Consider the following 18,507-nt stretch of genomic DNA (forward strand, 5'->3'; position numbering starts at 1 on the left):
CCCATGCAATCCACCATCGGCTACACCACCACACTGGTGGTCCAAACATTTTAAACCCCTCATCTTCTTGTTCCAGCTCTTGAAAGATGACCAGTGCCAGCTCCATTTCTGAATATCACCATTGACCTTAATCAGACGAGCAACCATTACCATGTAGGGAAGGCTTCCTCTGTTCCAAGCAGGCTTTTCTGTGTATTTGCTCATCCAAGACCGGCCATAGCCCTGTGATAGTATTTTCTCCTACCCTCATTTTACAAGCTGGCCAGAAGCATGGCCCTAGGATGTAGAGCCAGGCTCTTTGAGCAGTGCCCCTCACATTTCTACAATTTGCACATCTGCATGGAAGCATCTCCCCTCTATCGAGTATAACACTTATGTCCTTCCTAAGGCCCAGGCAAAGTTTTCATTTAAGCACAGACCATGTTTTGTAGCATCTGTCCAACAATACTTGTCAAAGCCAAACATCCTCATGAACTCCTTCCTCATTCCTACCCTGAAGAAGGTAAAAGACACCGGAAGAGAAGGTGCCATGCACAAAGGGTTGGGCCCTGGGGGAGCGCTGATTCTCTTTAAACTTTCAAATGCAACACAGAAAGGGTGTCATTTATGTCCCACTTCCTTAGCAGTTACCAAAAGGGTGGAAAGGGAAGATGAACAAGGCTTAAAAGTTCATAGAGGAGGTGGAGGCAGACAGAATGGAAGCTTCGTACGCAGAACGTCTGTCTGCGCCGGTTCTTAGGGGCAAGGGAGAAAATGAGATGGACGAAAGAGCTCAGTGCCTATGTAAGCCCAGTATTTCCATGTCTTCCTCTCTCATTAGCTTTTAAAGAACCGGGAGTTGCCTTTAAATTCCTTTCATTTCACTCATACTTGCCTCTCTTTAACCTTGGGCTTCAAAAGGCATTTGTTGTGGGGGAAAAAAATGAACAACAAAAAAAAAACCAAGGTCGTACAGGACAAGCAAAGAAAAGTAATAGCTCTTTTCACTAAATTTCATCTCTTAGGAGATTAAAGCTAGCAGCGCCCTGTTCTAGCTACCACGTTAGTAACTAGAACTTAATGAGAACAACCCATGTGGGTAAAATTGCCATTGATGGGAATTTTTTTTTTTAACTAGAAATCAGACATTCAAGAGAGGCTTCAATTTAGGGATTTCAGACAAAGCTGATTTCCCTCGAGGACCCCACTCCAATTCGTCACCATTAGATGTGACCCTCTGCCAGCAGGGAAAGACAAGAGCAAGGCGTGTAAGTCAGTGCATTTCCCAAAGAGGATGGCCCACACTATCCATAATGCCACCCCAGAAGCTATATCTCGAACCCTATGCTAAGAAATGATGAGAATGATGATGCAATAAAATAAAATAATACCCTAATCAGTAACACGTTAAACATTTTCCCCCACATCTCAGGCTTCACACTGCTTGGCATGCAACAGATTTTAAGCATGAAAAAAAGAAGAAGGATCCAGAGATACTCATCCTAATTATATTCCTTGATGTAGTGTCCTATAAGCTAGTTTCCATCTGGCCATTACAATTTTCCAGCAAGCCCTGGCTTGAGGAAAAAGAGGGAAAGGGTACAAAATATAAAAATATAAGATAAAGAAGAGAGTGTGGTCATGATTGAATGTTAACAGCAATAAATAGGTGAATGTGTCCATGAGTGATGCTGTGTCCATCTTCATACCTCCTGATGGATCTCCAACACAGCAGAAGACTTCCTGACTGTTGTTACAGTATGTAGCCTAGATGTAGGAGAAGAAAAATATAAATTAACACAGGCACACCCACATGCATGTATGTCAACATCCATGTGAATATATATCATGTCACATCAACTACCATCAAGACTATGTGCATAAGACTTGAATTAGAAAGAGATGAAAAGCAATAAACAATAAAATAACATGTCAATAATAAAACATAAGATAATGTAGAATATTCAAAACCAAGGAAACCTGGCACTTTTTTTTACAACACATTTCCTATCTCATAAAAGTTCTCTAGGGGCTGGAGAGATGGCGTAGTGGTTAAGCGCTTGCCTGTGAAGCCTAAGGACCCTGGTTCTAGGCTCGGTTCCCCAGGTCCCACGTTAGCCAGATGCACAAGGGGGCGCACGCGTCTGGAGTTCGTTTGCAGAGGCTGGAGGCCCTGGCGTGCCCATTCTCTCTCTCTCCCTCTACCTGTCTTTCTCTCTGTGTCTGTCGCTCTCAAATAAATAAATAAATAAAAATTTAAAAAAAAAAAAGTTCTCTAGAACAGAATTCATTGCACTTTTATTTCCCATTCAGCTGAGCCCTGTCACCCACTGACTGAAAGAGACTTCAGAGGGGCAACTTTTCAAACTAAGGGGGTCAGAGAGGTTTAGTGGCACTCACCATCCCAGAATTGGGGACGTGGTTCCGATTGTGCTTTAACTTTACTAAAACACTAGGAACGCAGCACAGTGTCTTTTGGACATTTCCATCTAAGACTGATCCAGCCTCCAAAGTCTCCCTCCTTTTTCACTGGCCACCTGTGTTCTCTTTAGAAGCCAAGTCAATGCCTATGATCTTCAGCACCAATGGTTTCCCTTCTAAACTTCTACTTGAGTGGCTTGCAGTGATGACTGTGCGTGAGAATCTCCTAGGACAGTTACATGCCCAGATGGCTGAAGCACAAGCCAGACCAATGAAATCCACTCTCTGAAGGTGGGAGGGTCTGCAAAGTTCCTAATGTGGATTAGATACTCACAGTTTGCCAAGGTTATATCTAGAGACTGGGAGATTGCTCAACGGTTAAAGTGCTGGCTGTAAATGCATGAGGACCAGATTTCAGATGACCAGTAAAAGCTGATGACTCATGTAAAAGTTAGGCGAGGTAGTGAACCTATAATCCCAGTACCGGGGTGGGAGAAACAGATGGATTCCCGGGGATTGCTGGCTAGCTTGTCCAGCTGAATTGGTGCATTGCAGGTTCAGTGAGGAAACCCTGTCTCAAAATGAGGTAGGAAGTGACTGGGAAGGACATTTGACACTGACACTCACGTATATAACAACACACATGTATAGACTTCATACACCCATCCAAAAAGAGACTTATGTGGACAGCAAACGGGGCGGGGTGGGGGGCAGGACAATTCTCAACAGTGGTCCTCACCGAGTCTTACATTTTCGGGTTTTTGTTTGTGCCCTTTGGTTCATCAGTTTCTACCAAAATTTCAGGGAACTCAATTTGGGGAAAGGGATGGTTCAGTTCAACTTTTTTTAAACTGTTAAAATTAACTCAAAATTTATTTCCACAACCTCATATGCTATTAGCTTGTTCCCTTGAATTGAAGATATTTCTCCCTTGTACACAAATCCATCAGAGCTCAGAAACAGAACGAACAAGGATATCAGATAATCCTGCTGAATTCACTGGAACTGTGCTAGGTACATATTAGGCCCTCTGGACTGGTTTATCACCTCACCTCACTTTCTGAACCTCCGTGGTACTCATCTTGTCTAACAACTGTTTTGTTTTTTTGTTGTTTTTTTTTTTTTTTTTGAGGTAAGGTCTCTCTCTAGCCCAGGCTAACCTAGAATTCACTATGTAGATTCAGGCTGTCCTGGAACTCATAGCAATCCTCCTACCTCTGCTTCCCTAGTTCTGGGATTAAAGGTATGTGCTACCATTTTTGGCTGTGTTTAATTTCTTTATAACAAAGATAAATAAGACTTCATTTTATTATTTTTACCTATAAAGATAAATCTATACCAGCTACCTTCTGACCCTTCTGCTCCTCCTTAGAACAGGCCCTTTTCGAATTTGCAGGTCTGGAGGCTGGGAAGATGGCTTATTTGGTAAAGTGTTTGTCATAGAAGCCTGAGGCTCTGAGTTCAGATCCCAAGCACACAAGTAAAAGCTAAGCATGGCAGTACCATGTCTGTAATCCCAGCCCTGAGGAGATGGAGGCAGGAGGCCCCTAAGGTTTGCTGGCTATCCAGCCTAGCCAGATCAGTAAACCCCAGAATCAATGTGAGAACTTGTCTCAAAAAATAAATTAGAGCAGAACTAAGGATTATCCTGCATAAACCTCTGGCCTTCACACAAACAAATGTGCCGGTGACACATACAAACATGCATACATGTACACACGCACATACACGAAAGAAAAATCTACACTCAGCGGGTCCTGCAAGCTACAAAATCAACAAACCAGGCAAGATGTACACGCCTGTGCAATCGTGGCAAATAAACTTATTAGATAAGAGACTCCATTTAGTAAGAGGGAATTCACATGTGGTACTAAGAATCAAGTCAAAAACCCATGGTTTGGAAGGCTATAGACCCCCAGAATGAAGATCACACTGCCCTTTAGCCAAACAGAGAAGTTACGCCCATCAAAAAGCCTTCTGAATGTGTGTAGATAAACCCTTGGATTACCCCCAATCTCCATTTTGATTAGAGAACCTTCTTTTCACTGATGACAGCAAAAGCCTGGGAGACCCAAGAGTCATCCAAATGACGAGAAAAGAATTCTCAGGACTTAGGCCTGTGAGTCATCTCTATCACACCCACCAGGACTCAGATAACATTGCAGAGATAGCTGTGAAAAGGAGATTTTACATGTATGTATACATAACATAGATTAATGCACTGCTCTTGCTGCTAGCCAGAGAACTGTCTCTATGGACATGGGTACAGACATTTGAGGAGACTCAAAACTCACCAAAGTAGAAAATAAGAGACTGATAAGAGCTCAACACTAAAGGAGATTTCTACCATGCCCTCCAAGCCTCTTTATAATCACATACTCTATATGAGGGTTAAAGTTGTCAATTAAAAAAAATAAAAATAAATAAAAGTTAGTTAAGCCTTAATTTTTTTGTTTATGGTGGGGGGGGCGGGTTTCGAGGTAGGGTTTCACTCTAGCCCAGGCTGACCTGGAATTCACTATGGAGTCTCAGGGTGGCCTCAAACTCACAGTGATCCTCCTACCTCTGCCTCCCGAGTGCTGGGATTAAAGGCATGCACTGCCACGCCCGGCTCAAAACCTAAAATTTTTTAAAACCCTGTAGTTCAACACCGCTTCAGGATTTTCCCTCAAAAGATACTTTAGTTTCTAGAACCCAAAGTCTCCTCATGATTCAGCCCCACATCATCTGCAAGGAAGGTAGAACTCCAGCAGAAGGGAATAGCCCAGCCTTCCTCACCAAAGCAAGTGCTGCATCTCAGACATATAAGTGGTTAATGAAGGCGAGTCAGCTGAACTGTCTCTTGCCTGGGTGATTTTTTTTTTTTTTCCCAGAGGTTTGTGGCCCTATGTCAATTTCTTCCATATAAATTTCCCTCTTCCCCTTGATAAATGTTGAATATTTATGTCTGTTCTCACTTATGAGGGGATGTACAGAATGAAGAGCCAGTGCCAGTCTGAGGCAAAATTATGAGCCAGGTGAAATTTGCTCCCAGCCATTCCTGTCAAGTTCTCATCTTTAAATAAAGAAGTGCTCCATTATTTTCTCCCCCAAAAAAAGCCCCATTAAAATTATTCTCTCGTCCTGCATTCATAATAAAGTATCCTTACCCAATACAGGAAACACGTTATTACCTCCTAAAGCTATGCATTTAGCCCTTGAATGTAAGAACTCAGCTCATCTGTGAAGTTAACCGTTAACAATGAAAGCCCACGAGTGGCTGTCACCTACACCCCTCTCATACATCCATTTTGCTTAATTGTTACAACTTCCTACTATTATCAGCTAATCCTGATCATAGGCAATTAATGTGCCCCCCCCAAAAAAAAGTTGAAATATCCATTTTAAACAGTATCCCCTGTTTCCAATTTGTAGCTCCTCTTGTGCCTAGCATCCTAGCCATGATGGCAATCATTCAGCCCCACGTCATCTCCAAAGCAAGCTGGAACACCAGAGGAAGGAGACAGCCCTAGCCGTTCTCAACAAAGCAACTGTTGAATGTTCCTGTCATCTTCATTCGACCATGTGTGCATACAGTAAGGAAACTAAAGTTCACGAGACATCACTTGCTGAAGCAGAGTAGGAGAACTGAACAAAACTCTTCATCTTCTGAGAGCAAATTTTTTCCCTCCAATGCCCTTTATTAATTCAATGGGGAAAGTATTGGAAAAATATCTATACATGAAGTGAGTAACAATTAAAAGGATTTGGAGAACCTGGGGCCTTCTCTCTCCTCTCAGCACAGACAATGAGTTGAGATCCGTGTTCCACTTCTTTTTTTACGTTCCACTTTTTACTCAAAGACTATCATCTTAAGTGAATTCAGAAGACCTTGTCATTCCTAGCTCTTTAGTCTCCCTGAGACTTGGACCTTTAGGAAAAACAATGCTGTGTTCTTAAGCCCTCCTATCTATAGTATAGCAAAGACAATGCAGACAAAAGAACACACACTTTGAGATAAAATCCTTGAATTTAGATCCCTACTCTGCTGCTTTCTGTCTGTGTGAAGATGAGCAGCTTACCCAACCCTAACGTTTCTTGAACCTGTTTCCATCCAACAAGAAGCAACAATAACTTCAGACTCTGTGAGTATAAAATAAAAGAACCTGACATAAAGAAAAAACTGTTGGGCTAGAGGGATTGCTTAGTGATTAAGGCATTTGTCTGCAAAGCCAAAAGACCCAGGTTCAATTCCCTAGGACCCATGTTAGCCAGGTGCACAAGGGGGCACACAGCATCTGGAGTTTGTTTACAGTGGCTGGAGGCCCTGGCATGTCCATCCCCCTTCCCTCCCCCTATTTCTCTGTAAAATAAATAAAAATAAAATAAAATAATTTTTACAATGTCATATCCTTTCTACCCTACCTCTGCCTAAATCTCATGCTTTAGTTAAGAACTCTGATGTCCCCAGACAGTGAAAAAGTCATTCTGCTCTGAGAACTCATTATAAATCATTGCTTTATGAAACAGTACTCTTGGAGAGAAATGGACTTGGCCCCTGTGGTGGTTTGAGTGTGAAATATCCCCTATAGCCTCATGTGTTTATGACTGAGCCTCATACTCAGTCCCCAGTTGGTGGTAACTTAGGAGGTGAAGCCTTGCTTGAGGATGTGTGTCACTGAGGTCAGGCCTTGAGCTTGCCAGCACTAGCCAGCTCACTCTCTTGATGTTTCTTGCCCCATTCTTCTCACCAAGGTGAAGCTTCCCCTTGAAACTGTAAGCTGAAATAAACTCATTCCTCACATAAGCTGAATTTGATCAGGTGTTTTGTCCCAGCCATGAGATGTGAACTGCCACAGTCTCTAAGAAGGAAATTCGGAAACATTAATCACAGTGATTGCTCTGACACGATGTGGAACCCTGATTGCTCTAAGATCAAAATTAGATTCCTTTTCTCACAATTTATCCAACATCCAACCCCTACATATCTGATAATCAGGTTCCAGGAATCTTGATGAATAGAAAATAAAATCCTCCTGACTCAACTCCTTAGGAGCTAAGCTCCAACCCAAGTGGCTCAAGCCACCACAGGATTTGAAGATGAATAAAATATAGTTGACTTATAGCTTCTAAATTTTTACCTGAAACCTTCCAAAGACTTCTTCTTGGTTGCTTTCAAGCCACCAGTTTGGCAACAGGTAAATTTGTAATCAATGACCTGATAAATGATTGGATTGTACATTGCTGCTGATTTGGCAAGTAGAGTTGGCACCACAGAGAGCTGAATGGGGATGGAGTCCGGCCTTCCAACAGCTGACCACACTGAGACCACTGCATATGGAATCCAGGCAATCAGAAAACCAGCACAAATCAGCATTGCCACCTGACCAGAGAAGGCAACAGAAAATGGCATCAAGAAAAATAGTGAACAATAAAAGCAAATGGTAGGTGTGGAGAAAGGGCAAGTCTCTTCTCCACCAATAAACTCTACCCCTCCTTCTCCATTTATCTTGTCCCTAGGAATTGCTTATGATAGAATTCTGAGACCTTCACCTAGGAGTTATTATAATTCTTTATCCCACTTACCACATCCTATCCATTCCCCACTTTAGAATTTGAATGTACCTAAAAACCTAAAATATAACTATGTAATAACTGTCAGATTTTGTCTACATTTTGGGCAAAAGATCATAATAAAAAGATTCCAGTTCGCCTGAGCTTTCCAAAGTTCTCAACGTACATTTGCTTAAAGACTTGAAAATATGTTCACCTTGATGAAATTTTAAATCAGCCACATTTGCCTCAGGAAACAGACACTCTGCCCTGGCTTGAATTCAATATGCATTTTTGTCAGAGACTTCTGTTAAATAGTATTTATTTTGGCTAAATTTTTTTATAAGTTTGAAGCTCAGATCATGGAAATTCACTGCGTATGAAGAAAAGACGAGAGCTATTGAGATTCATCCAACATACCAACATTGTATAAATGAGACTTTTCCAGAAAAGTACTTTTTAAAAAAATTTATTTATTTATGTGAGAATTGGCATGCCAGGGCTGCCAGCCACTGCAAATGAACTCCAGATGCAATGTGCCACCTTGTACATCTGCCTTTATGTGGGCACTAGGGATTTAAACTTGGATCCTTAGGCTTTGAAGGTAAGCACCTTAACAGCTGAGCCACCTCTCCAGCCTTCTGAGAAAAGTGCTTTCCTTTGTCACAAGATTATAATTACCTCAGGCACCTCTTAATGTTCAAACAAAATAATAATTAGTAATACAACTTGAAGTCCCCAACTATGAATGAATGGGTTGATGTTTATATCTGTTTTGTTGTCAAGCAGGTTTTGTTTTGTAAACTGTGGGGCACCTGTGTCTGGTTCAAACATATCTATGGTTGTGAAGTCCACACGTTTCACCTTGTCTAACTCAGTCCCATGAATCTTATAATCCTAACTAGTGCCCTGCAACAGCCTACCTGACCCTACTTGCTCTCTTAGTTCAAGTTAGCAAACCCTTTCAAGTACATGCTTTGGAAAAGATACTAAGCCAAGTGCGGTGCGACACTAGAGTATATTTTAGTAACTGAGTTATCTCCTCCCTCTTGAGTATACATAACAGTAGCTCAAGGCTGATGTGATTTCAGTGCCGGCTCAGAGGAGGAAAAGATTATATAACTTTTCAGACAAAAGCAAGAAGAGCATCATGGAAGATGTGGTACGTAACCTGTACCTTGGCAAATTGAAGTAACCGCCGTGGAGCAAGCATGAGCAAAGGCATAGACAAGAGAATGGAGTTGGAGAAGAAGCTCATCCGCAATTCACTCTGATGTCCGAATGCAGCCCAGGGAGATAAGACCACAAAGACCGTACTTGTGTATGCAGGTTTGTGTGAAAGGGACCACTGAGCTTGCACTTAATTCCACATGCTTTGGGGAACCAGGAATTTTATGAGCAGGAAACAAGGGAATATCAGCCCATGAGAAGAAGTGGAGTGGGGAAAATACCAGGTAAGAAACAGCTTATTTATTCACTCAGGCGACATAGTGTACTGAACATCTCCTATATTTGGTGCGGAGGAGAAAGAAATGGAAAAAAAAAAAAAAAAAGCAGACACATCCCTGCCCATGTAGAATTGCCACTCTTAACAGATTTGCTTAGACAAGCATCTAAACAAGAAATGTGAGGAGTTTTAATTAGAATACGAGCATCGGAAGGTGAAGCCCAAGCTTTGGTTTTTATTTTAAGAGAGCTATTTATTACAGGCCCTACTTGAGAGTACACTAACTTCAAAGTGATCTCACGCTGTGAGAATATACAAGAATATGCTTTCTATAAAAGAAATAATGCAACTATGCCCAAATCAGTACTCTGTATATGGTTGCATTTCACACATAAAATAAGTGTGCATTCACTTTTAGTCTTCACAATGTTTCCTCTACTTTAGAATTCCCTAGCATCCCTCTATCACTTAGGGGTTGTTGAAGGTGGTGCCATAGCTATCACGTGACTCATATCAGACAAATCAGAAGACTAAATACCCCTGATAATAGGAAGAAGGCATTTAATCAGATCCACCTATGAGATTTTAAACGTGGACCTTACTTTTGTCTCTGAGTTCCCAAAACCCTGGAGAAGAGGTAAGAATAACGCTATCAGGTCTGCAGAGATGACTCAGTGGTTAAAGGATCTGACGTGCAAGGCCGGGCAGCCTGGGTTCAGTTCCCCACATAAAACCAGACACACAAAGGGTGCATGTGTCTAAAGTTCGTTTGCAGAGGCAGGAAGCTCTGGCTATGCTCAGCCTCTCTCCCTCTCTTTCTCTCTGTCAAATAAAGAAACTGATACAATAATTTTAAGAAAGAATAATGCTATCATTATAATACCACATTATTATTTTTCTCATGTACCCTAACTTTAAAAAAAAAAAAAAGCAACAACAACAAAAAATTTTAAAGATAGCAACAGTTCCTAATATTATGGCCGTGATGTTATGTAGAGGGTCAGGTAAAGACAGAGATAAATGTTTCATCAATAATGATAACAAACAATATTTGTGGATTTTTTGGTTTTCTTGCAATATAGTCAGGTGGGTGTGCATTTCCATATGCTTTACTGGAAGCACAGTTATTACACTCAGGGGTGAACCAAAGTGTCAGTCTGTTGGCCCAAGGAGCAGCCTGGCTGTGGGATTCATTTGCCCTGGAAATCCTTCTTTGTGGGATGTGTGAGAATGCAGCACAGGGCTTCAGTGGCAGTATGCCTGCTCAGATATGTGAGCTCCTCATTTCCATCCCCAGAAAAAATACACACACACACACACACACACACACACACACACAATGTAAAAAATCAACTGGAGAATCCCAAAGCTCATTCCCAGAATTAAATGCAAGTAAGAAAAACCTTAATAATATTCATTTTGCTGCATTTCTGAAAGAACGAATATCTCCAAGAGATGAACGGGGTGAACCCAGAACTCCTGTCTCTCCTGCAAGCCTGATTGGGGATTGTGCAGCCATGTTCCAGTGTCCTTGTGTAAAACCTCCCCCACTTGCTGAGCTGTTCTAACCTGCTACAACCAAACATCAGTTGTCCCACAGAAGCTGACCCCAAAGAAACCATTATCTGGTTTGACCTATGTGACTTTTGTTTGTAAATGTAAAGAGTGGTGCAAGGCACCTTCTTTTTTTGAATCCCTAAGTAAACATGAGCTGTAAAGTTTGCTATAATAGATGTCTAAGGATTTAACAGGACTCCATGCTTGATTCTTCAGTAAGCCATAGGTGATTTTGGGGTGGGGGGGTGAGGCAAAGTTTTATTGGGTAAAAAGAAAAAGAAAAGAAGAAGAAAAACAAAAGAGACTAGTGCACAAGGTCTGCATCCCAGCATTTGGAATCTCTGGATGCAGCCTCAAACTGCTGGGAGGGTCAGCTCTTATTGAAGAAAACCACAAGATATTCATTGTAAAAATTGGATGGAAGTTAAAATACAAAGTTAGGCGGAACTGAGGCAAGAAACATTGCCATAGGGTGATTTTATATATGGTATCTCAACAGTCATTTTCTATATTGTTGCCAGTCATTGACCAAAAAAAAAAAAAAAAAAAAAAAAAGGGATTAGCACTTAGCCCGTATTTTCTACATCTTACATTTCCTTTTACAGGAAATGCAACAGGGCACAGGAAATATTTAAAATCTTTGTACTATGCTATCATTTTGAAAGGATGTACATAGATTCAACATGCTGTGGTTGTTTTTTAATTTTCTATTTATTTATTTAAGAGAGAGAAAAAAGCAGGCATACTAGGGCCTCTAGCCACTGCAAATGAACTTGACCTGCATGCAGCATCTTGTGCATCTGGCTTTATATGGGTACTGGAGAATTGAACCTGGGTCCTTTGCCTTTGCAGGCAAGTGCCTTAATGACTAACCTATTTCTCCAGCCCTATGCTGTGGCTTTAATAACACAAAGCAGCTGGGTGTGTTGGCACATGCCTTTAATTCCAGCACACAGGAGGCAGAGGTAGGAGGCCAGCCTGAGGCTACATAGTGAATTCCAGGTAGCCTGAGCTAGAACAAGACTGAACAAGAAGATGAAGGAGGAGAAGGAGGAGGAGGAGAAGGAGGAGGAGGAGAAGGAGGAGGAGGAGAAGGAAAAGGAGCAGAAGGAAGAGAAGGAGAAGGAGGAGGAGAAGGAGAAGAAAGAGAAGGAGGAGAAGGAGAAGAAAGAGGAGGAGAAGGAGAAGAAGGAGAAGGAAGAGAAGGAGAAGGAGGAGAAGAAGGAGAAGGAGGAGAAGGAGAAGGAGGAGGAGAAGGAGAAAGAGGAGAAGGAGGAGGAGGAAGAGAAGGAGAAGAAGTAGGAGAAGGAGGAGGAGAAGGAGGAGAAGAAGAAGGAGAAGGAGGAGAAGGAGAAGGAGGAGAAGAAGAAGGAGAAGGAGGAGAAGGACGAGGAGGAGGAAGAGAAGGAGAAGAAGGAGAAGGAGAAGGAGGAGGAGAAGGAGGAGAAGAAGAAGGAGAAGGAGGAGAAGGAGAAGGAGGAGGAGAAGGAGGAAGAGAAGGAGAAGAAGGAGAAGGAGGAGAAGAAGAAGGAGAAGGAGAAGGAGAAAGAGGAGAAGGACGAGGAGGAGGAAGAGAAGGAGAAGAAGGAGGAGGAGAAGAAGAAGGGGAAGGAGGAGAAGGAGAAGGAGGAGGAGAAGGAGAAAGAGGAGAAGGATGAGGAGGAGGAAGAGAAGGAGAAGAAGGAGGAGAAGGAGAAGGAGGAGGAGAAGAAAAAGAAGGGGGAGGAGGAGGAGAAGGAGAAAACACAAAGCAAAGGAAACACTGTAGATTTTCTAGGTTTAGAATAAACCCTACACTCCACTGAGTAGAAATCAAGTTTACAGCAGAAAGGAGGGGAAAAGATTAGATGTATGAGACACCATATGTTATTTTGTGTCTGAATACAAAGTTAAAAATGAGGAACATTTTCCCTGACCTCATTTCCATGTTTCATATATTTGTTTATCTGTAGGCAGAGAGAGAAGAGAACATTGTGTTAGAGCCTCGTGCCACTGCAAACCAACCCAGATGCATGTGCCAGTCTGTGCATCTGGCTTTATGTGTTTATTGGGAAATCGAACCCAGACTTGCAGGCTTTTCAACCAAGTGCCCTTAGCCACTGAGCAATCTCCAGCCCTCTGACCTTGTTTTTAAAATTATAGCACAAAATATCAGTCACTTAAATATTGAAGTTGTTCTAATATTTACTTCACTGAGGTTTCCAAAACATTCATATTATGCCCCATTTTTCCAGAGCTTTCCACTTAGATTGGAATCCGCTTAAACTTTTCATCATTTTGTTCCATATTTTATGCTATTTCAATTGTCTCCTCATTTCTATTTTCCAAAACTGACCTCCCAAATGCTCTCAAATCAGTTCTAACAAAGGTGCCAATACTTGACAATTTTCTCTAAGTTGTTTATTATTTTTTTAATTACCTCACTTTTAACACTGCCTTTTGGTTCACTGGCAAAGCAGTAAAATTTCAAATTCCAAAATTAGACAGCTCTTGTGGGAGGGAATTCACAGACTGTGTATTTAGCTTCTGCAGAAGAATCACACATCCACCACTCAGTCCGTTTCAAATAAACCTTGCTGGAGAAGACCTGGGGATCTCAGCAGTTTCCAGCTCCATCTCAAGCTGGCACCAAACGACACAAAGGCAGTGTGGTCGCTAAGTGCTCCAGACCGTAACAGGATAATAGAGCTGAAAGTAAATTCTCTGCGTTACACACACTCTGATATCCCTGGACCATCACAGCAGGCACCAGTTCTAAGGATGGAGGCCCAGTCCCCTCAGTGTCTGAGGCAGAGTGGAAGAGTCACTGGCTATGAGATATTGTGGATCTATGATCATAATTCTGGCTCAGCCCAACCAGTGTAAGTGGAGCAAAGTCCCTGTTACTCTATGCAAGACCATTTCAGAAGAGGAGCCTCGTTCCCCAACATCAGTCAAATTTCAGCTGTGTGCCACTGTAAATACAGAAATTGAGGAAAGTAGGACATGGAATCCATGAGAAAATAAAGGCCTAAAAGGAAGACAGAGATGCAATATATTCTCCATCATCAACCACACTGAGTGACTTGGGAGAGCAAGCTAGGCTACTGATAGCAGAGCTTATTCAGTGACTCCGTCAGGTGACATAAGGTCCTACCTCAGTGCGCTGCGAGAAATGAAGGCAGGAAGATGCCACCTGCTTCAGAGTTAGGTTAAAAAGTTGAGGTTTACTGTCTTGTCTACTTACAAAGTTCATGGATTTGCCCATAACCAGTGAGAAGTAAAATTAAAAGATAGTAAGGAGGAGCTGGAGAGATGGCTTAGCTGTTAAGGTACTTGCCTGCTAAGCCTAAGGACCCAGGTTTGATACCCCAGTTACCCATGCAAGCCAGATGCACAAGGTGGCACATGTGTCTGGAGTTTGTTTGCAGTGGCTGGAGACCCTGGCGTGCCCATTCTCATTCTCTCTACCTGTCTCTCTATCTCTCTCTGCTTGCAAATAAATAAATATTATTTTTTTAAGAAAAGATATTATGAGTAGGAAATGCCATTTCTGAGACTTCTCTCTTCCACATGTGAGCTTGCCTATCACTGAGTGGCATTCCAACAAAGAGTAGAAAGGTAAAAATACCTATGGCGGCTAACATCCGTCATCTCAGCACTCAGGAGACTGAAGCTGAAAGATCCCCTTGAGTTCAGGGCCACCCTGGACAAATAGTGGGTTCCAGGTCAGTCTGGGCAACAGAGTAAGACTGTGTTAGAAAAGAAAAGAACAAAAGAAAAAAGAAAAGATGGAAGGGAAGGAGGGGGAGAAAACAAAGAGGAAATACAAAAAGGGGGAAATTGACAGATCCCCTTTGCCCCTCATACAGGTAAAGATAAGGATGGTGACATTTACTGTCACTTTACCTTATAAGCACTCAAGTAATTCAACAATCTTAAGTTGTCTACTTATAGAGATAATCTATTTTTTTAACTTTTTTATTGACAACTTCCATAATTATAGATAATAAACCATGATAACTCCCCCCCTCCCTGACTTCCACCTTCACAAATTCACTCTTCATTATATTCCCTCCCGCTCTCAATTAGTCTCTCTTATTTTGATGTCATCAGCTTTTCCTCCTATTATGAGGTTCTTGTATAGGTAGTGCCAGACACTGTGAGGTCATGGATATCCAATTTTGTGTCTGGAAGATTGCATTGTAAGCAGTCCTACCCTGCCTTTGGCTCTTACATTCCTTCTGCAGCCTCTTGCCCAATGGACCTTGAAACATCTGTGTCACACACTCTTCTTTCTATTTTATCTTCAGAGTGACAACCCCGGTCAAGTGTCTTACACTCTCCTTCATAAACTTATAAAGAAAAACTTGTCTGAGATCTTTAGGGCACCTGCCATCTGTTAACCCTGACTGCTATCCAATCAGAAAACATGAGTTCACATGTCAAAGAGAGAGAGAGAGAATACCACACTTTCCAGTTGCAATTTTCTCAAATCTCCAAATATCACACCTCTGCAAACAAGTAAAAGCTATAATGAGGAAAAAAAGGAGGCAAATTTGGGCCATGTTCCTCTCTCATCTGGATTTGGTATTTTTGGTCTAAAACTGAACAATATTCCCTGACTGGGCAGTGACCTGGCTTAGAAGAACAAGAGGGAAGCCTAGTGTGGAGGCGCACACCACCAATCCCAGCACTCGGGAGGCAGAGGTAGGAGGATCACTGTGAGTTCGAGGCCACCCTGAGACTACATGGTGAATTCCAGGTCAGCCTGGGCTAGAGTGAGACCCTACCTCAAAAAAATAAACAACAACAAAAGAAATGGTGATGATAAAAGAACAAGAGGGATTTATAGGTATCTATTCAACAAAGCAGGGGGCTTGTGGGAGGCTGCTCGTCACAGGAGTACTGAGGCCCTTAGGAGATAAAATGCTGATTGAAAGAACAAACCTTTAGCCAGACAGACCAGCTGCTGTTAGTAATTAAAGTTACTACCACTGATCTGGAAATAACTAAACTCATGTAACCAGTACTACAGAATACTGAAGTTTTTAAGATAATTGAAAGGTCATTTAAGGGCTGAGTTGATGGTTCAGTCAGTAAAGCACCTCCTGGGCCAAACTGAGAGTGTGAATCTGGATCCCCAGCACCCACGCAGAGGCCGGACGTGGCAGCAGACACCTGTAATCCTCGGATGGGGAGGCAGACAGGCAGGTCCCTGGGACAAGCTGGGGAGCCCAGACTACCTCAATGGGTGAGTTCTGGGTTGAGTGAGAGTTCCTGCCTGAATAAATGGGATGGAGAGCAATTGAAAAGGCTCCAAACATCAACCTTTGGGCTCCATAAGTAGCCACACAGAGGTGTATCCTCCTGCACACAAATATGCATACATATACGCACAATGTATGCACAGAGAGACACATACACACACACACACACACACACACACACACACACACACACACAAAGAACTTAATTCTTTCTCTCACTCTCTCCCTTACCCATATGAAAAATTTAAGGCCTAGAAACATCAAATGGTTTGCCCAGGGTGAATTAGTAAACAATCTGAGTTGCTGGGCAGGAGAAATAGCTCAGTGGTTAAAGGCACTCACTTGCAAAGACTGACGGCCAGGGTTTGATTCCCTAGTACCCACATAAGCCAGAAGCGCAAGATGGCGCATGCATCTGGAGTTTGTCTGCAGTGACAAGAGCCCCTGTGAGCCCATTCCTGGCCTCTCTCTGCTTGCAAATAAACAAAGATATATAAAAACAAAACCAGTCTGAGTTACAAGTAACAGAATCAGCTTTGTGTATGATGGAAAGGAATCTAAATTCTATCTCAGGATCTGTTGTCTCTAGGCCCTGAATAGGTCACAGGCCGTTGGCTGGCAGCAGAGATCTACAACTGGGCCCAAACTGGAGGGAGGAGAGCCTACGAAGTGAATTATTGGCTTGTTCAGTATCTTTCAAATTAAGAGCTCTATAGCTCCTCCACATAGTCCCCCAGAAGAGAAAATATTGGACATTCCTTAATAGAGGATTCGGCCCCTGAAAACCAAGATAAATAATAAATTTTGACTATGTAAAACCTCTCAGGAGGCCAATGGCAAAACTGGAAATGATCACTAGTCTGAAATTTTTGTCATCATGAAATCATGTTACCATGTTAGAGTATTGTGCTCATTGAGGTGGGGGAACAAAGTGATGAGGAAGAGTGGTTTTGCTTTACCTGCTGGTCTTGTTGCCTAAAGTTTAAGGGAGGCACTGAGCAAATGATCACAAAAATAGTCACGAAATTGTAAATTAATTAAAGATTTGACCATTTCCAAGAAGAAATATTTCAGTGAAACATTACAATGGGATGACCTGAATTTCCAAAGGGGGCACACTCATCTGGAGTTTGATTGCAGTGGCTGAAGGCCCTGGCATGCCAATTCCCTCTCACTGGCTCTTGCTTTCAACCTCTCACATAAAAAAAGGCCAGTCTATTGGGCTTGCCTTATATGAAAAGAACAGCTAAGAAGAACAAAGGGAAATAATTAAGTAGTTCAAAAATGAGCAAGACAGTTGAGCTTTCCCACAAACTGCCCTCAGAGTCTGCACGGGAAGTCCCCTGACCTCATTGATAAATTGTACTCAATGGGCAATAAAGGAAGGGAGGCAGTTGAGGGACATGAGCTTAACTGCAGTTTTTAGATTCTTTGAACAGTTTGCAGTCAATAGGAAAGAGCAAAAAATCCAGGTAGGGTGGTGCATGCCTTTAATCCCAGCACTCAGGAGGCAGAGCAAGGAGCATTGCTGTGAGTTTGAGGCCAGTCTGAGACTACATAGTAAATTCTAGGTCAGCCTGGGCTACAGCAAGATATTACCTCAAAAAAAAAAAAAAAAAGGAAGGAAGGAAGGAAGGGAGGGAGGGACAGACAGTGGGAGGGAGGGGGAAGGGAGAGCAGGCAAAGCAAAATCAAAGGTACTAAAGGAGCAGAGACACTCAAGCCAGGGCTCATCAAAGTAATTAAATTAAGTTACTCAACTATGTATTAATTCAAATGATCGTGGTTGACATCTAACAGGTGCCAGGCTGTAGGGTGCAGAAGCAAAAAGGGAGGGTAGCACCTGCCTTTACAATGAGGTAAAAGTTTGAATAAAAGGGGGAGCTAGAGGGATGGCTTAGCAGTTAAGGCATTTGCATGCAAAGACCCAGGTTTGATTCCCCAGGACCCACATTAGCCAGATGCACAAGGGGGTGCATGTGTCTGGAGTTCGTTTGCAGTGGCTGGAGGCCCTGGCATGCCCGTTCTCTCTCTCCCTCCCTCTCACTCTCTGTCTCTCTCTGTCTCTGTCAAATAAATTAATTAGTTAAAATTTTAAAAAACCACATGACTCAGCATGACAAGTGCCTCTACAGGCAACATGCCAAGTGCTAGATGAACCTGTACCATGGGGACTGTCATGAAGGCTGTCTGGCAATAAAAAGGAATGTGACAGAAATCCAACACCTGGGTACTCTCTGTAGATCTGGATATTACAGGTGATCAGATAGTCCATGTGTGATAATGAATGAATAGGAAGTACCAATATGTATTATATAGCAA

The 18,507-nt window shown here is 42.3% G+C and overlaps 1 protein-coding gene across 1 annotated transcript in view; it reads right to left on the minus strand.

Annotated features, from left to right (window-relative positions):
* Positions 1–1,682: 1,682 nt before the first annotated feature.
* Positions 1,683–18,507, minus strand: part of Opn5 (opsin 5) — a 39,913-nt gene continuing 23,088 nt past the window's right edge. Inside the window, exons 5-6 of the mRNA XM_004649433.3 lie at positions 7,521–7,762; positions 1,683–1,746 (exon numbers count right to left, since the gene is read on the minus strand). Coding sequence (XP_004649490.3) covers positions 1,683–1,746; positions 7,521–7,762 — 306 coding nt within the window. The remainder of the gene's footprint in view (positions 1,747–7,520; positions 7,763–18,507) is intronic.

Source organism: Jaculus jaculus, chromosome 8, assembly GCF_020740685.1.
Source record: "Jaculus jaculus isolate mJacJac1 chromosome 8, mJacJac1.mat.Y.cur, whole genome shotgun sequence".
NCBI classification, from domain to species: domain Eukaryota; kingdom Metazoa; phylum Chordata; class Mammalia; order Rodentia; family Dipodidae; genus Jaculus; species Jaculus jaculus.